Source organism: Spermophilus citellus, assembly GCF_964194105.1.
Source record: "Spermophilus citellus genome assembly, chromosome: 7".
Classification (NCBI taxonomy): domain Eukaryota; kingdom Metazoa; phylum Chordata; class Mammalia; order Rodentia; family Sciuridae; genus Spermophilus; species Spermophilus citellus.
In genome coordinates this window covers 97,685,751-97,712,212 of record NC_138188.1, presented here as the reverse complement: position 1 = coordinate 97,712,212, position 26,462 = coordinate 97,685,751, and the positions used below count along the sequence as shown (strand labels likewise).

Genomic DNA, 26,462 nt, shown 5'->3' with positions numbered 1-26,462 from the left:
ATGTAGTTAGTGATGGCTATAAGGAAGGAGGAGAATATAGGGGGGAAACAAAGCAAAGGGAGAGAGAAAGAACAAGAGCATTTGGATGTTAGCAGCAGAAGAAAGGAGAGAAAGAGAAACAAAATAATAAAAACAACACAAAAATAAACAAAAAATTCTAACACTCAAAAGATTAGCGAAGGAAAAATAATCACCAAAAAAAATGTTTGTTGAGAAGCACAATACCTGTTGCCTGAATCCCAAGCCACAGAGCAACTAAAAATGCAGCTTCCTCTAATCTGCTATCTTAAATCCCCTTCAGATTATTTTCTTGAATTTATTTATACTGGAGACATTAAGTAGAACAGTGGTTACCAGAAGGTAAAGGAAAGGGGGAAATAGAGTTATTGTTTTATGAATTCAGAGTTTCAGTTTGGAATATTTATAGTTCAGATATGAGGTCTCCCCCAAAAGCTCACGTGTGAGACAATGCAATAAAGCTTAGAGGTGAAATGATTGAGTTATAAAATCCTTAATCTAATCAGTGCATTAATCCTCTGATAAGGACTAGCTGGGTGGTGACTGTAAACTGGTTAGGTATGGCTGGAGGAGGTGTATTATTTGGGGCCATGCCTTTGAGGTATATATTTTGTCCATGGTGAGGGGAGTCTCTCTCTCTCTCTCTCTCTCTCTCTCTCTCTCTCTCTCTCTCTCTCTCCCCTTCCTGGTGCCTTGTTCCCAGTTGTTTTCCCCTACTACACCCTTCTGATATAATGTTCTGCCTTACCTCAAACCTGGAACAATGGAGCCAGGCCTTCTATGGACTGAGATCTTTGAAACCAAGAGCCTCAAATAAACTTCTCCTAATTGTTCTTGTCAGACCTTTTGGGTCACAGAAGCAAAAAAAATATGACTGAAATAGGGATGATGAAAAGTTCTAGAGCTGGACAACAACAATTGCACAAAAATGCAAATGTACTTAATGTCACTGGACTTAATGCTTACAAATGGTTAAGTTGGTAAATTTTATGGTTTTATAAAACACACACACACACACACACACACACACATATATATATATATATATATATAAATATAATTTTATGAATTTATGACTATATCCATATATGTGCAATAACAACAAAATAATGAGACTTTTGAGCAAATCAATCCAGAAGCTTGCCCTACTTTGGTACATTTTAATTTTTTGAGCCAACAATTCTCTATTGTTTACTAGAGTTAGGTGTGGATTTTCTGTTATTTAAACTATGAAACACTCTAATAATATCATGTTTTACAAAAACTTTAGTTCTATTGTTTATGTAAAAACATAACCACTCACATTTTTGTAAATTAAAAAAATTGAGGTTCAATGAGGTGGCAACTTGAACAATTCACACTAGTGAACAGCAAACCTGGGATTCCAGTCTAAAACATGTTTAGCTGACAATTTTGTGCTCTCTTTTCATATGTAGAACAAATATCATCCAATGAATGAATGCAATCTCCAAATATGGGAACTGTTCTCAAATCAGAAATTGTATTTTTCAATTTAAGCTTTTTTGCTTGTCTTTGAAGCAGTAACTAACTAAAAACATTTATTTGTGCTGATTCTTGAGTTTTCTCAATAGTTAATGACATGACTTCCACCAAAGGCCACCATCAAAATTATTTGTAAAGAAACCATATGCTTTTATTTTCCATACTGAACTTTTAAATAAAAGTAACATTTAAAATTTTAGAATATTAGCTGTTACATTCAGAATGGATTCTGCATTAAACAAGTCAGACCATATTGTACTCTGAACTATTTTCAATATACTTTGGTTGAAAAGTTATAATTTAATGTAGTTTTTAAATAGAGTTTTATGAAATGCAATTATAAACAAATGTGACTTTTTAAAGAAAACAACAACAGAGTTCAAATTAACATTAACTTCAAAGCATTTGTTTTGGGAGACTATGCACAGTGGTGTTCAGATTAATCATTTATTTAAATATGTAGTTTTATGTAGTGAAACATTTATTCTAGTCAGAAACTCAATGCATTTTTGAAATTCCTTTTACATATTTCTCCAAAGCCAGTTAATGAATTATGCAGAAAAATTATTACTCTATAGTCCTTATAGTATCTACCCCAATCAGAACTAAACAATTTGATCATGTACCTCATTTAATAGAGATTTCACACTACGACTAAAATGCAACTCCAACTTCAAAAGTTGAGGAACTGACAAAATTAAAGATATGCCAAAGATTCCTTTATACATCAGATATAACTAATGTGACAAAGCTAGCCCTTGACAACTTCTTGTACTCCATTTTAAATAACAGATTTCTTCTTTCACTTACTATTACTTTTCACTGAATTGTAATTGATTTTCTGCCAAGTGCTTATCTCTACCATCATCCATTGTTCTCTCTCATCAATAGAATGTGAGTTCCACCACATCAAGGACTTGATCCATTTCATTTATTGCTCTATTCCCAACTGGAAAAATGTCCAATACATAAAAGATTCCCCATAAGCAGTGTTTGGATGAATGAATAAAATGAAGATTTAAAGTAAGTTACATAAAAAATTTGGCCTTAATTTCACAATTCCATAACTTCATGCAAGTATAAGGTTTAATTTTGATGATTGGAATTGCTATGTCTTCAGTTTCCAATATTATTATTTAATATATAGACCTAAAGATATCCCCTGGCTTTTCTTCTTCTGTTCTTTCCTTATTTAAAGTGATCATTCATGGTTAGGCTGCTATCTGGGGTTTTGTCACCTCTCTTTTAAACAATGCCAGACACTGTTCTAGTTACTAGGGGTATGGCATTGAGAAGACACTTGTTCAATGAATGCTTTGCCATGTTGCTGGCTCACACTTTCTGATGTAAAATGATATTCTGAGTCCCTGTGATCAAAACCTGGAGTGCAAGGCCAGTACAGTGAAACAAAAAAGAAAATCAAGGCAACCCTGCCTATGAAGACAGGAGAAGAAAGAAGAGCCAAGATGGGCCCTGAAAAATGAGAATGAAAGGACAATCAGGCAATCCAACACATCCTGCCAGACAGAATTCTATGCTTCTTATGGATATCGTGGACTCTAAGAGCCAATGGAACATACTAAGCAAAACCATCCAGGTACTACACAGTTGTGGCTATGAGGATTCTGTGAAAAGCCTTATCCAGGAAACAAAGAGGCAAAGTCTCCAGCTGGAATGGATTCTGCACAACTGGTTAGTTTCATATTTAGCACTGAATTACATGAAAAGAAAGTTGGTAGTACTGCTGTGGTGGGTATAATATTCTCTTATATTCTATGGGCTGTGAACTTCTAGGGGAAGAGACTGTTTGGTTCTCTATCGCTCCTTGTGTAAAGTCTGTACTTTGGGCAAACATTTTAGAAAAGGGCTAAAAACAAGAGAAAAGAAATTGGATCTTCTTCATCTTCTCAGCTATACCTAAGGACATGGAAAGAGGCACAATGAGAATATTCTCCTTCAAACATGCTTGATATAAATCTTCTCTATGGATTAAATGGCCAACGGATAAGACTTGGAAGCTTCCCCTCCCTAATCCCAGCATCAATCTCCCAAACATTAAATTTATAGCTCATAAATTCACACCTTTCACATAGAATAGCAACCAACAAAGATCGGAATTCTAAATCATTTCCATGTAGGAAGAGTGTCTTTAAGGTCCCCCCGATAAAGCTTAAAAATACATATAAAATTTAAAAAAATGTTAGAAGTTACATCAGGTAAAACTTTCCTTTTTTGAAGAAGTATGCAAATTTTTTCAACTTGGGATTAAACACATGAGCTTGTTGACATTTCAGGGCTAATATCAAGTATTTGGGTGCTACACAGTAGGGTGGAGGGTTGCCTTTTTTCAGAAGTTCCTGGGCTGCTGCAGCATACTGACTGTGTATGAGGAGGGTTTCTTTGCATTCTGAAGGACATAAATGTGGCTAAAGACTAAACATTTGATTAAGGTCTGCAAGTGAAAAGGAAAAGCATACAGTACTGTCCTCTCTGTGAATACTGTTTGTGTCTCTTCCTCAAAGTTTCGATAAAATGGCTGGGTTAATTTCCTTGCTTGGGGGGTATTATAGAGCAAGAGAGGTGGTTTCCCTCCGATAACACTGAAGAGCCCACTTGTTTTTTCCTCTATTTATGTTTCATTTCCTTTTAAACAAATTATTTTTTAATAATTTTTTTTTAATTTCAGTTCAGTTACATCCACTGTTACTTCGTGCAAGAGAACCGACAGCAGGTGATGGAAACCCTACTTTCTCTGGTATGCCTGGGACAGCCTGATTCCATGTCTGGGCCCGAGGTTGCTGAAGCCTTTGGTTAGTATGCCTCTAACAGCACAACCCCTTCTGGATTTCTCCTTACATTCACTCCAACTCTCCCCTCAAAACCTTCCCCAAACCTCTTTCTCTAAAGCAACTCTGGTTTGCACATCCTTTCCTTCCCTTACTCAAAATTGCTTATGCAACTAATGTTCGGTGGTTTCCTGTCAGTGAATCCCCAAGTTTGCATTTCTAAAATCTTTAAAGTTTTATTTATTTTATTCTATTCTATTATTTTTGCACCTTTCTTGGACTCAACGTCAATTTCTCCATCTCCAGATCTGCTCCCGGATCAGCATTAATTGTTTGTTTCTCAACTTGCAGAAAAAAAAAAAAGATATAAATGGAGAACTTTTTAACATAGAGTTTTTAAATCATGCACTAGAAAATGAGAATCCTCACAGGCCGTAAGGGGCTTTCTGGCTTCTTCAGTAAAGGGCATAGGTGAACCTGTTCCCCAATCACTCTTTTTTTTTTTTTTTAATTTTCTTTTTTTGCTCCACTTCTGAGAGGTTTTCTCACTTCTTATCTCTGCCATCAAGCTTTGATCACATTTTTCTTTAGATCATATTTATAGTATTATTTAATTAATGTAATTTCTTCTCATCTAACAGAAGCTGCTAATTATTATTTTTTGAAAAATTTTTTTCTTCTTATTTTACCTCTGTTTTATCCAAGTTTTTCTTTCTTGTCTTACACTCTTTTAGAAATAGTGAGTAAATTTTTGATGGTCTTTGATTTTCTACTCATATCAAAATTAGGGATATTAAAGCCTGGGTTTCAGAAGCCTTGAGTGGGACAATCATGGGCTTCACAGTAAGGTGATCTGGCTGAGTTGTTTAGTTGGAGAAACTTTGGTGCCACATCTTGTGGTTACATTCTGTATAGAGGGATCCTTGAGTATTTTATCATAAAAATTCAAGCCTGCCTGGTATTCAGGTGGTTAAGTTGGGGAAGAAGGCCAAAGTATGAAATGTTTATCTAATTTCTATGCTTTACCAGATGATATTTTACTCTCACCCTTGTTTGTGTCTTCTAGTTTAGAAACTTTTCTGCTATTTGGGGGGAGGGAACATGTGGTACACACAGAGAGGGAGGAATCTGAGGTCCTAAATACTTCTTGAATAGATTTTCAACAAGTTCTCCTACTTTAGCCCTATAGCTGCCTTTTTTATTTAAAAAAGAGACACCTGGTGCTGACAATTTTTGATGCTTTTATAGGTTCTGTAAGGTAAATTCGATTGTTTTCTTAGTGTTCTCTAGTTTTTCAATAAGTCTAGATCAGTTACTGTTTATCTAGTGTCTTTGTGATTTATATATCATGTTATTTCTAATATCTCATTTCCAAATCTTTTTTTTTTTTTTTGTCTCTGTGAATTAATAAAAAACTCACTGCCAATATGTTTTTCTTTTTCAGGAAAGAGTAAAAATAAATGTGTGTTTTCTTTTATCTTCCTGAAGAAGTACCATTGATTCTTGGTGGAGTTTAGCTTACAAATAAAACAATTAATTTGACCAAAATCCAGGCTGTCTGTGGTCTGTGAAGGAAAAGTATTTCCTCTTGCAAACTTTGAAAATTCAACTGCATTAAGCTCCCTCACCCTCCTTTGGTGTCTTTTCTCTAGATCTCCTTTTTTTGTTCTGTTTAACATAGCCCAAACTTTTGAGCCTGGCATTTAAGACCTTCTGTAATATGTGCTTCCCAATCACTCTTATTAGGCATGTGTTTCCCAGACTTCCCACAGGGAGGTTTTCTGAGGTCCCAGGTAAAGGTTTGGGCATTAGTCATTGACTCATTGAGATGGGAAAATCCGTAAAAGCTGGAAAAGCCTCACTTTGCTGAGTGAGTGTGTGTGTGTGTGTGTGTGTGTGTTGGGGGGTGGAGTGGGGGTGCCCTGAGATGTTGGAGTCCGTGGGCGGAGGGCTCTTTTGTCCTGTCCTGCATGTTTAGCGCGCCATCTAGTGACTGAAGCTTAGCAGGGACGGAAGCTCAAGGTCCCAGGAAAACAGATGCCACTCAGAGTTGTAGTGATTTTCCCTTGGTCTGACTTCAGGTGGCCCAAAGTAAAGTAGTTGTGTCTCAGTTTAACCGGTGGGCAGGTTCAGAATGTCGTGCACATTGTTGGGAGATTGGTGGAAATGGATGAAAGACTTTAAGGACCTATTGAGAAAGGCAAAAAGTATAGCTACAAAAAGTACAACTACCTCAGAAAGTAGGACTCTAAAAGTGTAAATGCATTGGACGAGCAAATAAATGAGAATCTTCTGTGTAACGGGGTGCACAAAAATTGTTGAAGGAAAATAGAAAGAAGGTGTGGGTAGAGAATGAAAAAAAGGAGGCTGAACATAATACCTTATGGACAGTTCTAAACCCAGCTTCAAACTTCAGAGCTACTACTTACCATTGTGAGGCAACAGGAAATTTATTTATTCTCACCAAGTCTCAGTCTGTTGGCCTATAAGGTGAAGATCACCCCATTATCTCCTAGAGTTGCCATAGGGATTAAAAAAAAAAGAACATATTAAAGTGCTGAACCTAGAGCTTCACATGCTCTACAAATAGTTGTTGTTGATAATAGGGAGGGAGAAGATAAAGGAAAGGGGGAAAAAAAAAACATAAGAGAGGAGGGCCAGTAAGGGATAGTGTGGAACATATTAGAATATAATAAAAGAGGAAATAACATTTAGAATGTCCAACTAAGCACAAGGCATTTGATCACCTTCACAGGTAAATCCATGAAAGTGGCAACCATCCCTGACTCCATTACTATATTCACAAGGGTCTATGTGAGGGCCACTGTAGGACCTTCTTTTTTGCTATCCCTGACCTCAAACTATGGGTCCAGTGCTCTACACTCAGCCCTCTTATAGGACTTCCTCAAATCCAAGCTTGGAGCTCATTATGTGAAAGGGCAAGTGTGACAGGGGGTTATGGGGCTGATCAAGGGAAGCAACTAATGATGAGATTTTATCCACTCAGAGAAGCCTTTAGCATGGCTTACCTTAAGAGGAGGCTTCTGAGGACCAGGGTCACCATTGTTGGTGGCAATTAATGCTGACTTGGAGAGACTGGAAGAAATATCCACATAACCTGAGTCAACTTCCTCCCCACTTAAAGTAGAATCCTTTGGAAGACCCAGGAGGTAGAAGCCCAAAACTGCCTGAGGATATCCTTTGGAACCTCACTGGATTGATTTCCATACCTAAAACCTCTGGAGAGCAAAACATGTAATAGGCTCCTGCCTGTTGTCCACTGATTCCTATCTTCTAGGGAAGCCCTTCCTCATCTACCATCTCTAGCTGGAGCTCTGAAACTGGAGATCAGAATGCCCATTCCCCAGCGTCACAAGCAACCACAGTCTCAGGGGACAGTAGTCGTTGCCTGCATTTCTACCCTTTTACCAGCTTCCATCCATGCCAAGGAAAAGTTAGGACCAAGAACACAGTAATATAATTCCTAATTAGCATAATATAAAAACAACCTAGTCATGTTTTCCATGGGCTTTTCCAACCTTAAACTAAAAGCATGAAGTAGAGACAAAGAGATAAAAATATTCAATGGTACTATAAATAGATATATACTGCCTATGTGTACAAAGCCAAGCACCGTGACCCAAATGAGTGTCTGCCTCTGGGAAAACCAAACAGAGTTTTCCTTTTCCAGAGTTCAATGTGGGAACAGACAGGAACAGACAGGCAGGGAAGGCATCCTGATTACTTGGTATGGAAGGGGTTAAGTCCTTAGTCATCCTATTCTAAAGTGATTTATGATGATGTGTGGAGTTTCAAAATTTTCCCCAGCCTGAAGTACTGCCCTCTCCCGTCTCACTGAGTCCACTCTGGATGTGCCGCAGTGAAAAGGCGGCGTGTTTTGCTGATCTGTTAAATTCTTAGTGAAGTTTCCTTGATTTCCAGTGGCGGCTGTTGTTTGAGTTCGGTTTGGAGCGAAACTGAGGTAGTCCTGACATTTCCGGGACTGAAGCCAGACAAGAGGAAGAAGAAAGAGAAGGAGAAGGAAAAGAGGAGAAGAAAAAAAGGTGGGGAGAAATAAAGGGAGGAGAGAAGTATAGAAAAAGGGGGGTGGGGGAGTCCTTTTCAACATTGCATTCCTATGTTTTCCCTCAGCCTGGAAAACATATTAATCCCAGTGCTTTTACGCCCGGAAACAAAGGGACTGAGCCAGACTGTGGGGGAAAGGGTGATAAGAAGGATCCCGGAACTCTAAAGAGGGATGGAGTGAGATTCAGAGATCACTAAGACTCCACTTTAAGGGACGTCCTGTGTCGCCACAAGGGACGGGCACTCGCAGACACACAGGACCAAGGAGAAACTGCGGGCAAATGGAGATACAAAGACTCACAAGGACAGCTCCTTTCTCCTCATCCCACTTGTCCAGAAGGTAAAAAGACACAGCCAGAAAGGAAAGGAGTCAGACCAGGAGGAAGACAGGCTGCGATCCGTGGTGATACTTTGCAGGCTGGAACGGCAGCACACCCCTTTTGTATTGCTCACCCTCGACAAGCCGAGAGAGGGTGGGAAGGAAAAGTATTTCATCTAAGAAACTGTCCTGGGGACCAAACTTCAGCTTTCCTTTGAAATCCTCTGCATTCCATCTCTATGAGCCACGATGTAAGTGTGTGACCTTTTCTGTTTTTGGTGTGTTTGTTTGTTTCTTTGTTGCTTATTTGAAGAAAAGAAATGTGAATGTTGTCATAATTAATATGCTCAGTTTGCATTTTTTTTTTTTTTCTGGAGCATCCAGTTAGTGGAAACACAGCAAGCACACTAACCGGGGAACTAAGTTGGATTTCCTGCTTAATGGAACTGTCTCTGTTAAGCACTGACAAATTTCAGGGACTTAAAAGCAACAGAATCTCATCCTATCTTCCATTCTCTGACCTCCCTCCTTTTTCTTCTCCAACTACCCCTCCCCCATCCCCTTGACCAAGATAGAGAAAGAGATAATGACCAGCTCTGTTTGCAATTAAATGATTTTCTTTCTTTTTCCTCCCCTCCCCTTTCTGTCTCATGACCCCTCTGCAACCCAAAGTGGATGACACAATGACGTGGAGACTGGGACCCCGTTTCACCATGCTGTTGGCAATGTGGCTGGTGTGTGGATCAGAACCCCACCTCCCTGCCACGAATAGAGGGACCCATGGAGGGCGGAAGGTACCTTTGCTTTCCTCAGTCAATAGCAGGCCAGCTCGGTTTCTGAGGCACACAGGGAGGTCTCGTGGAACAGAGAGATCTACCCTTGAAGAACCAAACCTTCAGCCTCTCCAAAGAAGAAGGAGTGTGCCAATGTTGAGACTAGCTCACCCGACGGTGCTGCCAGCCCCCGTGGGCATCAAAGGGGCCCCTGTGAAACCTGAGCTGAGACCCAAGGCCAGGGGCTCCCCTGGTGAGATGGTCCGAGATGAGGGGTCCTCTGCTCGGTCAAGAATGCTGCGCTTCCCCTCTGGGTCCAGCTCTCCCAACATCCTCGCCAGCTTTGCTGGGAAGAATAGGGTGTGGGTCATCTCGGCCCCCCATGCCTCAGAAGGCTACTACCGCCTTATGATGAGTCTCCTGAAGGATGACGTGTACTGTGAGCTGGCCGAGAGGCACATCCAACAGATTGTGCTGTTCCACCAGGCAGGCGAGGAAGGGGGCAAGGTGCGAAGGATCACCAGTGAGGGCCAGATCCTGGAGCAGCCCCTGGACCCCAGCCTCATCCCCAAGCTGATGAGCTTCCTCAAGTTAGAGAAGGGCAAGTTTGGCATGGTGCTCCTGAAGAAGACACTGCAGGTGGAGGAGCGCTACCCTTATCCAGTCAGGCTGGAGGCCATGTACGAGGTCATCGACCAAGGTCCCATCAGAAAGATAGAGAAGATCAGACAGAAGGGTTTTGTCCAAAAGTGTAAAGCCTCTGGTGTAGAGGGCCAGGTGGTAGAGGAGGGGAACAATGGTGGTGGAGGAGTAGGAAGGCCAAGCCTGGGCACTGAGAAGAAGAGAGAGGACTCAAGGAGAGTACAAGTCCCCCCAACCAGAGACACTCGGGTGAAGGTGATGAGAAAGCCGGCCACTACCATGATAGCTCCTCCCCCACCAGCTCCAACCCCAAGGGCCACCACTCTTCCTCCTGCTCCACCCACAACAGCCACACGGGCCACACCCCGAGTGGTAACAGTAGCCACGAGACCTACGACCACCACTGCTTTTCCAACCACCCAGAGGTCTTGGACACCCAGGGTGCACCCCTCCTCAACCTCCCCCAGACTCTCAGGCTCAGTTGAGTTGACCACAGCCCGGGGCTCCTCAGTCTCAGAGAATCTCTACCCTCCACCCAGGAAGGAACAGCAGAGGGAGAGGCTACAGACCACCAGGAGGCCCAGCAAGGCCACCAGCTTCGAGAGCTTCACTGCCAGCCCTCCCACCACCATCTCAGAGCCCAGCACCAGGGCTGCAGGCCTGGGCCGTTTCCGAGACAACCACACAGACAGGCGGGAACATGGCCATCGGGACCCAAATGTGGTGCCAGGTCCTCACAAGACAGTCAAGACAAAGTCGCCTAAAAAGAAGACCCAGGACAAAATTCTTAGCAATGAGTATGAGGATAAATATGACCTCGGCCGGCCCACTGCCTCACAGCTGGAGGAGGATATGCAGGTGGGAAATATTCCCTCCCAGAGCTCAAAGGAGTCTAGAAAACATGAAAAGCTTGAGAAACCTCAGAAGGAGAAGAAAAAGAAGGTGAAGAATGAGAAACCAGACAAGTTACTCAAGAATGAAAAGCAAATGAAGAAGGCTGAGAAAAAGAGCAAACAGGAGAAAGAGAAGAGTAAGAAGAAGAAAGCAGGTAAAACAGAGCAGGATGGCTATCAGAAACCCACCACGAAACATCCCCCTCAGAGCCCCAAGAAGTCAGTGGCTGACCTGCTGGGGTCCTTCGAAGGCAAACGAAGGCTCCTTGTAAGTAACATCTTTGGCATTATTTTGGGGGCTGAGGCAGGGCACATTCATGTTTGTCTTATTAGTTTTGTAAAGTCACATTGCTAAGTGCCAGACTGTGACGGAACCCCTAGGATGTCAGGAAGCTCAGGCAAGAAAGAACAGCCAGGCAGTAGTAGCTCCCTTTGGTTCAGATGCTCTGTGAACCTCTATCCATACAGCGCACATTCCTATAATACAGACTCCATGGATGGGGGACCCTAGACTTGAATCCAGGAAAGCGTTGTAGCACTGTAGTCAGCTTCTTCCAAACAGGAAGGAGCAGCAGAGGGAGAGGCCACCATCCTTCCTGCTCTCTTTCAAAGTACCCCCCAACCCCATCCTTCCTACTCTCTTTCAAACCTTGTTTCTGGACCATCTCTCTTTTATGGAGTTCAAAGAAGAATGAAGGAGTTCCCCAAGTGGAATGCTTTGACTCTAGTCACAACTCAGGAAAGGCATTTCTCTCTGCTAGAACCTAAGAACTAGAAGCATAGGTAACATTCCTCCCTAATTAGGTCTGTAGCAATATTGGAAGTCTCCGGGGGTGGGGGGGGGAGGGTAAGGCAGCCTGTGTGGAGAGTGGGTTTGATTGGAAATAAGGGTCCTGGTTGTTAGGATCCTCACCCATGCTTTTATAACTAGCTAGCAGAAATCTTCTACCCATAAAGGCTGCATGCTCCATCACTGCCTGACTGACTCTCAGAGCAACAGGGATGGAATGTGGGGAACTGGGTTAATTGCTCCACTCTGTAGTACATTAGAGATGCATCTGAATTTGAAATACAGATGAAGTACAGATGCATTTTAAGTTAACCTGTATAAAGTATAAAGTGTGCACGCGTGTGTGTGTGTGTGTGTGTGTGTGTACACCCAGGTGTGTGAACTTGTGTGCAAAAGAGAGACCATCAGTTTCCTACTTCTCCTTTGCCTGTGATTCTGTCACTAGTGTGGAGTGAGCCACAGATTCATCTCAGTAACCCTGTCTTTTGGCCATTACTCGTCACTACTATCCAGAGGATGAAAACAGAATTCAGTTAGATCAAAGGAATGCTTTTACAGGAGTAAACCCATCCTGAAAATAAGGGCAGGTCTCACCTGCAATGTGAAAATGGCTCCTTCTCTTCTTCATGTCTCCTCCCAGGATTTCTACCCTGGGCTTCTTAATGCCATTGTTTACGTTACAATTAATTCAGAGTAAAAGATAAATAAACTGATGTTGGGTAGTGTGGGTCAGGAATGCTTTTCTCAGATACCTGGTGAGGGAGGCATCTCATGCCATCGTGTTAGTGCCCCTTCTACTGAACTCCATGCACTACATTCACACTGCAAAATGATAAGCACTCTTTTTCCAAGGTGTTTCTTGAAGAAGGGTCTTTTAATTTTTCCAGTCTGGCCTAAATTTAGATTAATGATCTAGGAAGAGAGACTCTGATGCTCATTTACCTTAAGTGGTTTCAAAAAGCTTAAATTCACATTTGAAATGTTATCCAGAGCAGAAGTTCTTGTGGTGCTTATCCTGAGTAGAACATGTCCCCCATTCCCTTGCCTAATTCCATTGATAGTGGAACTATGGATTAGAACAAAACCTAAGCTCCTATTCATTCTAAAGGGTGTGGGTAGGGGGCTGGCTGTAGATGTGTTTATGTCTTAATATGTACTTGTTATATGTTACTACATTTTTTAAACAGAGCTTTACAGTGACAAACAAATGTAGGTTATTAGACAATAGACTATCTGTTAGAGAGTTTAACACATGCTTGAATAATCCCAGAGTCTATATAAACTCAAATGGGAATGTTTCAGTTAGAATCACTGACTTCAGAGTAGAACTCTATCTGGTACTTGGATGTTTATCAGGGGACCATGAGGGCAAGCTGCTCCCTGGACCGTGGGAAAGTAGTAGTGGTGTGCTCCATGGTCTCCTCCCGAGTACCTGGGACTTTGTCCAGCCCATGAAGCACATCACCCAACTCTGTCCATTGAGCCAACAAGGAAGCAAAGTGTTCTCATAGTCAGGTTTTAACCAACAAAAAGTAATCATGGGTAAAATTTCAGGATTGTTATTGTGCACCCATCTGGCAAATACTTCCATTGCCTCTAGGTTGTGAGTCAAAAGAAAGGGGTTTTCATACTGTATTCCTGATCCTAGTCATGCTCTTGATTTCTCCCTCCTTTCCTTCACTCCCTCAGTCAGAGATCTGAAAGCCCAGCTGGGTATTTTCTGCTTTTAACAGTATCCTTGGTCATAAATTTCTAGCAAATGAAACTCAAAGGACAGCTTCTGCTGATGTCATGTGAGGCAGAACAGAAACCAGCTGGAATTGCTCCTGGCAGCACTGGCTCTTTGGAACTAGCAAGAGAATCAGATTTGTTATTAGAAAGAAAATACCAACAGGAGGCATTTTAGTCTTTCAACCCTGTGTATGCTCAGCTGATAATCATATCACAAATGTACTTTTTGAATGGCTAATGATGTGTGAAGTAAGAGTGAATTAGAAAAGGCCAGATGAAATTAACATGATAAAAAAAAAGAAGAAGAAAAGAAGAGTTTCACCAGACAGGGAGGACACCAGTGTTTCTGGATGAAACATCATTAATAGTACCATTAATCCTTTTTCCACTCATTTTTTTCCACCAAACTCTGGTGATGTTATTCAGGAAGCTTGGTGTTTCAATTAATATTCATTAAGGCTTAGCACTCTCAAGCAGTTCAAGAACAGCTGAGAACATTTCTGTCTAACTGGCCTCAACTTAACCTAGTGTGCTCAAACAGAAAGCAGGTCTGCATTCCAAGAAATAGCTCAGGCCTCTCCCCTCATCTTTTCCACTTTTCAGTAATTTGATGCCTAACTATAATTTATTGTAAAAACCTAGTGCTTTGTATTATTTTATACCATTCTTCAGATGTGAAAACACCATGTAACTCTTCCTTACTAATTACTTAGAAAAACACTGGCAGTGACAGTGTAGGTCATGGTTGGGCAATGGCATCCCAGAGGCCTTTAAGGGCACTGCAGGTGGAGCCAGATGTCCCATGCTTAGGCCCTAAGTTAGCCCTTCAAACCTTCTGCTTCTCAGTCTGTCAGCAAAGAAGGGTGTGTCCTGTGGGATGCTTTGTAATTTAATTCTGTGTAGTTTAATTCTCCTAGCAGTCCCACGAGGAACTATGTATCAGTCCCATTTTATGGACAGGAATATAGAAGCTGAGAGAGGTTGAGAGGTTACCCAAGGTGGATAGCTAATGTGTAGCAAAGCCCAAATTAGATTTGCTTGATTTTAAAGTTCAAGCTCCAATCACGCCCATTCAGTTTGAGCTTCTCATAGCAGATAGAAGGGGAAACCAAAGAATGATGCTGTTTGCTAATAAATATGAACATTTAAAGCTTCATTTTGACACTTGAGTTACCCAGATAAGTGGTAAGGTGTAGAAATGGTTGACATTTTGTGCCAAGCACAAATGCAGAGTTTCTGTCCTTAATACCCAGATACTTCTCTGTATCTCACCACTGGCTTTCCAGCAGTCAATCAAGAACAGTAGAATTCTAGTTGATCTAATTCTTCAGACTGTTTGGGATCAACTATAGTGAGAGTGTAGGTTAGCTGTTTATCACTAAGACAGTGGACTTAGATAGAGGACAGCTGACAAGCCATCATTGAATACTCTGAGATCTACATACTTATCAGTTAAACAAAGGGCCTCAATATGCTGAACTGCATAAATTCAAATGCAAACTTAAGCTTTCTTTGGCAACCGAGTCTCCTGTAATACATGTGAGTTAATATTTTCACCCTTACTTCAGAGATCTGAGTATTGGAATGACAACCTACTTATTTAGTTTAATATTAGAAAAGAATTTAAGGCTCTGCTTTAAAAGAGACTACTAGCTTGCAAGTTATTTTTCATAATCCTGTAAAACTTTAGTGTTTCGAGTCTAACAGAATTTAGAATATTCTGAGACTGGCATCTTCCCATTCCTGTTTGTTGCCTTTGCATACACAAACAAGCTTCCTTCTCCCCCAAGGCTCTTGGAGTCAACATACCAGTTGGAACAGAAACATGAATAAGAACTGCAACACAATTTGAATTCATGATATATTCCCTGATTTATTGCTACCAAACAGGAAAGAGGCCAAGTGACAGATAAAAATGTTTACTGAGGAGTTCTAGGATGCTCTTTTTAGGAAGGGGAGACTGCAAATGGTTTTCATTACAAATACTGTTTGAAATACTGCCAAACTAGAAAATGAATGTAATGGAGATGTTAATACATAGGGGGAAAGTCCTTGAACCGTGTCAGATGATCTGTCTCTATTTGCCCTGGGCAAGTTTGAGGAGCACATTAAACGTAAGGAAGAAGGTCTTTCCAATTGGTTTGTGGGCAGCATCTAGATATTCATAATCAGGAACCCCTGTGTTCCTGAGTCCCTCCCTTCTCTAACCAGAGTCATCTCTGTAGCCTGAGGAACATGGGTCAGTGGTTACTTCTCCATCTGAAGGACAGGAACAGGTCTGAGGTTCAGCACCTGAGGAACTTAATATCAACATAGAAGATAATAGTAAATAAAAGAAATGGGAAAAATTCCATGAGAACTGTACAGACAACCAGAAGAGTAATTATGAGGAGAAAGTGACTGAGATAAGGTACTGGGGGTAGGCCTACATGGTGAGAGAGGTGACAAGGGGCAAAGAGAGGAAGGAATGTGGGTGAATATGAGAGGCCATTAGACAAGCCTATATTGCCCAGATTTTGCAACTTATGAGGTTGGCACAGATGTTGTTCCATTATAAAGATGACAAAGCTGAGGTTTATAAGATTAAGTGGCTTTGTTGAGGCTACAGGCAGCTTGGGGTGTGGATGGGGCATATTGAACCAGGATAAAAACACCAGCCCTCCAACTTTTATTGCACTTTCTCTGCGCCACTCTGCCCAAGGCTCCTTTCGTTTCTTAGTTTAGACTGGTCTGTCTCCGGAGGGGAAAAAGGTCTTGTCAGGGAGCAATTGGAGGAGGATGAACAAGACAGAGCCCAGGGCCAAATCCTGGAGGGCTGGAAACCAGAAATTGAGTCATGCAAAATGAATGTCACCTCACAGGGAGGTGAAAGCATGTTTGAGCAAAGGTTTGAGGTACAAATAAGCTTCAGGGAGTTCTATGTATTTGAGATTCCCACTGGATATCTAAGGCTTGACGCTACTGTGTGCAGAGCGCTGTGGGAGAAGCTGTCACACAGGGGAGGAGGAGGTTCTCTATGATTCCATATCATCTGAAATTCTTAATTATACACACCCAGTGGTAGGAGATGACTAGAAGAGGCTTCAAGAACTCTTAAAATCCTGTCATCTCAAGGTCTGTCTGTGGGTTACAAGGATCCATGGTGAAGTTTGAGAAAATAAAATGAAGTCTGTATGTGGATTTGACGTTAAAAAGGCAAGTAATCATCAGTCACCTAGCATCTGAGCAGCTGTGCTTAGGAACTCCTGTAACATAGTCTAAGTATGGGCTTATCAAGTTAAAGATAGGGGATCCAAAATCATTAAGGGAAATCTCATTCTCTTACCTTTGAATTCATTGTTTGATGTTTTTACTTAACCATTATCTTTACTTCAAAATAGTGTATTGAATGAGCAATGAGGCAGAAAGGAAAACTTAATATATGTCAAGTTAAAATAGAACTCCAATCTTTAGGCTGTCATCTCGAATCCCACGTAGTTAATTAAAAACAAACCAACCAAAAATACCAGCACCACATCTGTTTAGAGCCACCCTAAATCCTTTTGTTGTTGTTGTTTGTTTGTTTTCTTTTCTTTTTTAGCTGAGTGGGAATTAATGAATAATTTGGAGAAAATTTTATTATCTTTCCCCTTGGGAGATTACCTTCCTAAAACAAATATTTCCTAGCTATCATGTCCATCTGAACAGGCATATAATCACAAAATCAAACATGAACATCATCATGTCAATGTAAAATAAATAACAATCTGAGAAAGAAAAAAAGTCAAAAAACTTCATCCCAGAAAACCTTTGTTAATGTTCCACTCAAAAGCTATTAAACACATTTTAATTTCCTTGATCGAGAATATTTTTGTCAGGCATAAAGAATTCATACCAAAGAAAGCTTGCAGGCAGCAATAAACACATCTGACAGAGAAAACTAAACAGCAAGATCAAGTTGGGACCAAGTTTATTGACCACTTTTGATAAAATATTTGGAGAGGTTAACAACGTAGTGACTTCTCCTGGGAAAAATGCAAAGCAAATAGCCACAAACTTCAGAAATAGTTTGTAAGGTTAGGTGGGTAAATAGAAAAGTGGGTGATAAATTTGAATGTGGTCAAATGCAAGAAATTGTTTACAGAAATAAAATTATAGAGGCTTACCTCTGAGCTAGGTGATGAGTCAACAAAGAGTGAATAAATGGTGTTCACTGCAGATATTAGCCTGATGAGCTATTTGTGGTCAAGAAGATCCACAGGACTTGGTCATCATCAGAATAAAATTTCACATCCTTTCCCCTCCAGGGGAACAGCATCATGCCTGCCCATTGAGGGAGTGTGGAAAATGGTTCTGGTTTCTGCTCAGGAAAACCTGGTAAAACTGGAGAATGCTCAGAGAAGGCAATTAAAATAAGGAAGTAGAGAAGCTTTTATGTTAAATTAGGTAAACATTGAGACTTTCTTAGAGGGCTCAAGAGGACCTTTTAAAAAAATAGAGGTATCCTCATTTGAACCAAAATAATGAAGTACAGTTTCTCAGATTGCTGGTGACTATAGTGTCTCTTTTGATGGCTCTTTCTAATTTTCTCCCTAAAGAAGGCAGGGACCACAAAGAGGGAATGAAAGGGGGCTAGATGAAAAATAAAATTCCCAGTTCTAAATGATAGGGAGGGCTAAACTAAAAGAGTTAAAGCCCTGCTATCAGGGAACTCCAATATCAAAAGAAATTCACCATGAGCTCTGTGCAGGCCAAAGGTGACAATAAATATGATGTCTGTGACAAAACACAGGCCAAAAGGACATCATCAAAACATTCTACAAGGTTGCCTAATAAAAAATTTTAAACCATAGAATGTGCCATAGCACTCGAGGCCTAGCTTTCAAACTCTCTCATTTCTGTGGAATGTGAAAACACATAACCACTGAAATAACCCATGTCTGATTAGCCAATTAGGATAATAAGGATCAAAATAAGGGAAGGGAGATAACACCAGTTGAACAAGTATTGCATGCCAAATGTTTTTCATGTTATCCAACAGCCTTGCAAAATAAGTATTTCTGTGCAGAGTTCACAAATGAGAAAACAGAGGCACAAAGAGTAATGAAAGAAACTAACTGAAGTGTGTAGAAAACTCTAAGCTGTCTGGAGTCATTAAAAGATAGGAAAAAAAGAGAGAGAGCCTTACTCAATGGCCTCCTTTGGCTTTAATTATGCTAAGTGTCCAACACAATAGTCTGTAGTTTTGGTGTTAGTCATTATCTGCCAGCTATTCCAAATCGTCTCTTAAGGTTTTGCCTCGGTTTGAGCCTGACACTATGAATTACCCTGTACTTCTCCTCACCCACCTCCAGCTTATCACTGCTCCCAAGGCTGAGAACAACATGTATGTGCAGCAGCGTGATGAATATCTGGAGAGTTTCTGCAAGATGGCCACCAGGAAGATCTCCGTCATTACCATCTTCGGTCCCATCAACAACAGCACCATGAAAATCGACCATTTCCAGCTAGGTTGTCTTAAACATTTTCATTGTATTATTGTTATTCTTGTATTTAAGGTGGGACAAACATTGTGGGAGAGGTCCTTGGGGATCAAAATGAACATTTAGGTGTCTGGAGGGCCCTTTGATTATGATAACATAGGTCTGTCCACATAGCCCTTCCAGGAGAGTCTGGTGTAAGTTTTCAGTGCTTTAAAATGAAAAACATGCAAGCACTCTACCATTCTCTGACTGTCAGTAAGGTGGAGGAAAATGAGAAAAGCAGTGCAGTGTGGAGAGCCCCATCCCCTGCATTCTGAGACTTCTTGTCCATGAGCCGCACCATCTGATCTGATCTGCCTGCAAGCTTTATGCTGTGGGTGACTCATCACAGATGGGGACCTGCCAGACCCCTGGAAGTACTTGACTCTGGCAAGCCTGAGGATAGAATTAACCAGAGTCAAGAGAAGCTATTAAGTTAAATGAAAAGTCACCAAAAATATGGACTGAACTGTGCCCAAGTCCTTTTGGAGACCAGAAGAATTTGGCTGAATTTAGAGTTTTCACAATTTTTCATATTAATGATACATGTGAGACTTGGGAGGTGTACAGCTCAGCTTTGGGCAGCTCAGAACTAACTCTCTACAGTTCTCATGGGGATGTTGCAAAACTGACTATGATTAGGTAAGCCTCACAGCCAGAAGTTTAAACTCTAACCCACCCAATTTCTCTAACAATTACTGTATCTCTAAAACTTTTTTTAAAAAGACTATTTTTTACATTTATTTTCTTCTTTTGTTGTTATTGTTGTTTGACTATAATGGAAATCCTCATATTACATAATCCTTCATATTACTCACTCACATATTCTGCATAGTTTTCATAAAATATGTCATCTGAAATATAAAAATATTTTCCCTTTTAACATTTAAATTTAGTACATAGAACACATTATCTCACAGATTAGTCTGACATGTGATCTTGGTACAAATGGACATGTCAGTTATAATTATGTCAAGATAATTCCAATTTGATTTGATTATGGTCTAGTTTTCAAAATTATATATTTTTTTTGTGGTAAGAACAGTTCACGTATCTACTCCCTTGACAAGCTTTTAAATTCAAAATATTGTATTGTTCTCTATGGGCATAATATTGTACAGTGGATCTCTAGAACTTATACAGGCATTAATTTTCAATTATTAATTCTCTACTTTCATTACCTAACTTCCCCAGAGATGACTCAAGAACAAATAGCATCTTTTCCAATGTCCCATAATAAATCATGGTGCATTAGTGATTTGTGGATATTTATCCTATTTAGTGCTTATGTTTCAGAAGAGAAATCAAAATAAGAATTAAAAAAGACTGGCCTTAATCAAAACAACAGTAACAACAATTATCATATAAACAAAAGATGCAAAAGAAATAGTTCTAAAGGCAAACAAAATCAAATTCAGAATTACAACTTATTTGTTGTATGACCTATGGCAAGTTACTTCTTGTCTTAGCTTAGAAGACAATCATATCTACTTCCAGGCTATGGTGAGTACTAAATAGGATAATGTACACAAAACCTGTTCAGTAATAATCACCATGATGTGGTCATCATCATCACCACCATTGATCTATCAGTCGGCTAGAGACTAGTGAGCAGTCACAGTTGTCACGGATGCATCTATAATTGCAAAATAATTGTAATTGCTTACTACTAATTATAGAGTGTTGACACATGAATCATCACAACTTCTCTTTCGGGTCAGACATCATTAGTACTCTTGGTGATAAAAGTGAAGCCCAAGAGACTAATGCTGTAAAGCTACATATTCAGTGGCTAACAGGGATTCAACCATTTGTTTCCTGGAGTTCACAAAGTAGCATGAGCCAGTGGGCTTAGTTATACTCCAGATGTCTAGAGAGGAAGTCAGTATTCCATCCAGTACAGAGCCTGGTGCTGGCTACTGATGAAAGCCTTTCTCCAACCAGGTGTTCCCAGTGTCAAATGTGCTACCCACCAAGTCTTCGACAAAGTGTTCCCATCCCTTATTTCAGAGTTTGGAAAAGTAATTATATCTTCCACTTCAGCAGCTGTATGGTCTTTATATAAGCACCTGGTGCTGCCTTGGCAAATTTTTAGCATAATCCTGCCGTTTTCTAGACATCTGGATTGAATACAAATTGCAGGAGGGCTAAGGTTTTCTTTTCTGATTTATTGGAATGCAGGTGTTGTGACTTGGGTATTTGCCTCACTAAATGGCAGCCTGGACCTGATCTGGAGTGGGCAGGGGCTTTATTTTGTTCTTCATCTAATTCCTGGAAGGCCTTTCTCTCCTCATGTTGTGTCCCAGGTTACCCTTATGGGAAAGTCAGCAGCACTTTCAGCCAAGATTGGGAGTCAGCCATGGGAAAATAAGAACTGGCATGAGCCCTGGTCTCTGTGAACCGAACCCCAGCCTTGTCTGACTTTTAGCTGGAAATCTATCCAGTGGCCTTACTTTTCCTTGAAAATAAATCAAGCACTCCCTACTTTTCCATACTTTTACCGAGCCTTTTAAGCAGACGCCTACATCCAATTGCAGTGTAGGCTGTACTCACCAGCTGGTCTGTCTTGCTAAACGTATTCGTACTATCTATACTGGACCTACAAACGTCAGGAAACTTACCTTAAGATTTCAAGCTTTCCTATAAAGAAAGCAATTTATGCTTGATCAAATTCCAATGCCCAGCTGGTTTTACCAGCATGGAGTATATTATACATGAGAGCTTAAAATGGCCTAACACATAAAGGTATTCTTTATCATTAATGGCATTTAAAATGTCAGTCTAGGATAAGAATATCAGAGTGTATGTTACATGGGTGGATCATAAACAAACTACAGATAGAAAAAGGGTGCTGGTTAAAAGTACTTTATTGAAGAATTTAAGTGGGCAGCAGGGATACAGCAAGCAGGGTTCTTTTTTTTTTCCCTAGCAAAATATAAAGAAGAAGAAAAAATATTTGGACATTGGTATTTGATCATCAAATTTTAAGGATTGTAACACAAGACACTTTTCAGGAAAAAGGAAATTTTTGATAGCTTGTTCTGAAGAAAGGAGAGTTTGAGGGTAATTGATAAAAAATGAGGTGGAAAGTTGATGGAGTGGAATATAACAAGAAGGGCTGAAGTACTGATTCCTTACTTATATGAGCAAGGAATTTGTAGATAAATTTTTAAAAATTACAAATAAGAATGGTAGAATGCATTCAGACTAAAATACCCTTTTGTCTTTGACCCTGTTGGAAAGAATTATTCTTTATGGAGCAGCTTCATAATCAGCAGGATTCACAACAATCCACAAATACTGCTTTCTCTCTGAGGAAGTCCTAAAAGACTGATGCTTGGCCCAAACTCCACCTTTCATCAGTGATGACAGAGCCTGGCAGCTGCCTTAGTAGCCCCACTACCCTGAGGTGGGAGGAAAGGCTGATGCATGCTCAGATTTCCATACACAGGCTGGTGTCTGCCATTGTGTTTATTCAGTCTTTGATTATCAATCACTCTGGGCCCCAGGGTTGAAAGCCTTTCTCCTAACCTGTTCAGTCATCTGTTCTGAACCCAGACCAGGGCCCTTTCTGCCTCTGACATCAAGTGTATCAGTTAAGATCTACCCCTGGCAATCGAGGGAGGGAAGTGCCTAAGTCAAACACACAAAACAAGTGTTTGAAGACTGTGCTGGAGGGAGCAGGTCTTTGATTGCAGTCATCAGAGAAAATTTTACAAATGTCAGAGAATTTTGAACAGTGGGTTGTTTTAATGCAGGAACCTTGAAAAATGTATAGGTCTTTTGAATAGATGATGATTCTATCAGGGTATTTTTGGTTTTTATTTAACTTAAAAAAAAAAAGATACATTTTCTGGGTTCCAAAGTCAAAGATATATGAAAGGTATACACAAACCAGATGTAGAGACACACACTTGTAATTCCAGTGACTCAGGTAGCTGAGGCAGGAGGATATTAAGTTTGAAGCTAGCCTCAGCAAGTCCCTAAGTAACTTAAACCCTGTCTCAAAAAATAGAAAGGACTGGACATGTAACTCTTTATTGATAAAAATGGGGAGGGAGTGGGTGGTTAAATTCAGTGATAAAGATCCCCTGAATTCAATCCCCTCCATCCAAAAAAAAAAAAAAAAAAAAAAAGGTGTACACAGACAAGGTATATACAGACAAGTCTTAAATCTACTCCTGATCCCTTTGCCCTGTTATTTACTGCCCCCTATAGGGAATCGTATTTATGATTCCTTGTTTATTCATTTAGTGCTACTTTATTCAAATACAAGTTAGTAACCAGGTACCTCACATGTGCTAAGCAAGCGCTGTACTACTGAGCCACAACCCCAGCCACTATTGATGTATTTTTATAATAGAATCTAAGAAATAGAATTATTGAACCAAACAGCAAATATATCTAGTTTTGGTGGTTCTGCTAGATTTTTCTCCATACAAGTAGTATTATTTTGCAATCCCACCAGCAATGCATAGGAGCACCTATTTCCCAAACCACTCCAATTAAGTGTGTGTTCAAATTTTTGGATATTTTAAGCAATGTGCTATGTGGAAAATTGTATCAGTTGAGGAAAGAGTTTGCATCTTTCTTTTTATGAGTACGTTTGCAAATTGTTTCATATGTTTAAGAAGCATGCTCCTCCTCCTCCTCCTCCCCTCCTCCTCCTCCTCCTCTTCCTCCTTCTTCTGTCTTTGCCCATTTTTTCAGCTTTGGGTTGGGGCCCAGGCATCTATATTTTTGAAATGTTGTTCAAGTGACTCTGATTTGCGCCTAGGTTTTATCTAGAACATAATGTTAGACGTAGGAGGGGAGGAGAACCAAGAACTAGAAATGTGGTTTGGCATCTGATCTCAGCAGATTTCAAATACCAGGACAAAGGATTCAAGCTTTATTTGGCACAACATGTGCAAACTCTAAAGATTTCTTATTATATTTTTCAAATAAATTTTAAATAACTCTTCAGGTTTAGTGGAGTTAGACTGCAAGACAGAAAAACTCCTGGGTAGGAGGACAAGTTTTTAATTGAGAGGAGAAGTTGCTGTTTCTAGAGACTAAGTAAAGATAGCTTGATCAGGAATGGACAGGTTAATCCCACCTGTCAATTCTATGTATTTATTCATCCCACAGTGGATATAGGTGGAAAAATGACCCACTCAAAGAGCACAGCAAGCAAATCAACTGCCATTTAAATTTATATGTTTTCAATCAAAAGGAGGTAAATTCTGTAGCTAAAGGACAAGTTTGTCTTAAATAAAATATCATTCTACAGACTGCTCAGACATCTTGGAAATAGTCTTGTGATTAAAACCAATTAAGCTTGATGAAATTATATTATGTGTATGAATATGGTATAATGAATCCTAATATTATGTATAATTATAATGAACCAATATAAGTGCATAAATAGATTTTTTAAAAAGCAATTAAGTGGCTTGAATTTGCCTCTAGATTTATCGAGAACACAACCAAGAGGTTTTTTTTTTTGTTCCCATTGACTTCTTCAATATGTTAGTTACATTTTAAATTTCTTACAGACATATCTTATTTACAATATCAACTACATGAAAATTTAGAAGATAAATATATATGAATGTAATTTCTTAAATCAGACTAGCTGTGCTGCAGGCTCACAAGATCAAAGGAAAACATATGGGTTCTGTGGTGGGTTTTCTACACAGACCTGAGGTTACGCACCTTCTTTATCTCTTTTTTCATATGATATTTTTCTTAGAAGGGAGTTTTTTCTTAATTTCCAAATATTTACTCAATGTTTATTATATTCCAGGAACTGTGCCAAGCTAAAAGAATATAAAAGATGATCAAAAAAGTCCCTGTTGTCAAGTTGTTTATATCTAGAAGGAAGATAGACATATAAACAGTTTGTTGCCATGCAAGGTGATAAGCGTTATTACAAAAGATTGTAAAAATGTTGAAAGTGCACAGGGAAGGTACAGAGAAGTTGTGCAGGTTATTAGGTTTGCCATGTGGACAAGGGGTAGGCTTCATCCCAGGAAGAGAGGACATGGTACTAGTAATGGAAATTGAGGACTGGAACCCAAGATACGAAGGAAGGAAGAGTTAATGGATAAGTTAGTTAAGACTGGTTGAGTTCATAGCACTAATGGCCTTTTGTGCTATAACAATAATTTGGATTTTTATCCTGTGAGACAGTAACTCTGTCCTCAGAATATATTGCAGTCAGTCAGGAAACTTATTGAAATGAAGATTCTTGGGCCTCTCTACTAATGATTCTAACTCATTTGGTCTGAATTCCAAGTACTGTGATTTTAACAAGTTTTCCAGATGGTTGTGGTGAAGGTAGACAGTGGATCACACTTTGAAAAACTGCCAGGTGAGATATGGCAGTAATGAGGCAAAAGGAGGAACTGGCGTGGTCTAGGCACTGGGGGAATGGCTTGATAGGGAAAACAGGGTGAGGGAGGAGAAACCATGGATGTCACAGAGAAGAAGCAGTCCCAGGTAGACACTCTGAAAATAATGCCTGACGCCCACTTGTTCAATAGCTTATAATTGAACCTAAATTTTCTACAGTGTCATTACTGTCTGTAATCAGTCATGGAAGAGAAAATACATGAAGAAATTTACTACCACCTGAATCTTTCCACTATTCTTTGGGGTTGAGGCTCTTAAATCAAGAGGAAACATCCGACTTCAATTGCCATTCCTTGCCAACACATGACAGAGTTCACCCTCCCTGCTCACAGTTCTCCTCAATGATCTCAAATCCAAATCCCACTAAACATGCTTGGATCTGTGAATAATTCTAGCTGGATTAAAAGCATATGGACACTTTATAAGACATTTCCTAGAGAATTTTTGCTTCTAAGTCCTGTAACACCTAACAGGAACTAGAGCATTTAGGCAGAATTTGAATAAACTTCACAAGAAGTTGCCAAGTCTATGTTCCCTTTCCAGATGGAAAAGAGCCTCTTGTTTTCCTATCCCTGATTTATACAGAATGCAGAACATGACAGAGACCTGCGACCTGAACAGGCAGCAGGAGACAGGAGCTAGCCTCACATGCACCTTCCTCCAAAGTGACCTGGAGTAGATTCTGTCCGCTGTTGAGTTGCCCCATCCTAGTTGGATCCAATGTCAGTTGAAGCTTTCATTGTTTTTCTCTGGCAGATTCTCTTACTTGGCACAACATGTAGATACTTTAGTAGACTCAGAGTGCAAAATGTTTTATTTCTAATGTTTGATGGAAATATTTCAGGAAACATTTTGGTTGAAAGGAGAAACCAGGCTGTGGAATCAGGTTTTTTTTTTTTTTTCCATACACTAGTAGAGCAAAGTGTGGCTTAAATCTTACTCTTGAGTTCTCTATGGGTATAGTAGGAAGAGCCCTGGGTTGGATGAGTCATGTTACCTGAGTGCTTATCTTTACTCTATTATT

General features: G+C 40.0%; 1 protein-coding gene across 2 annotated transcripts in view; it reads left to right on the top strand.

The window, feature by feature from the left end:
* The first annotated feature begins 8,088 nt into the window (after positions 1-8,088).
* The window catches only part of CCDC80 (coiled-coil domain containing 80), a 35,947-nt gene continuing 17,573 nt past the window's right edge, over positions 8,089-26,462 (top strand). The window contains exons 1-3 of one of the 2 annotated variants that reach the window (XM_081301164.1): positions 8,089-8,371; positions 9,385-11,288; positions 18,875-19,031. In XM_081301164.1, the coding sequence (XP_081157290.1) occupies positions 9,396-11,288; positions 18,875-19,031 (2,050 nt within the window). In that variant the 5' untranslated portion in view covers positions 8,089-8,371; positions 9,385-9,395. The other variant, XM_081301163.1, reaches the window with a different exon arrangement.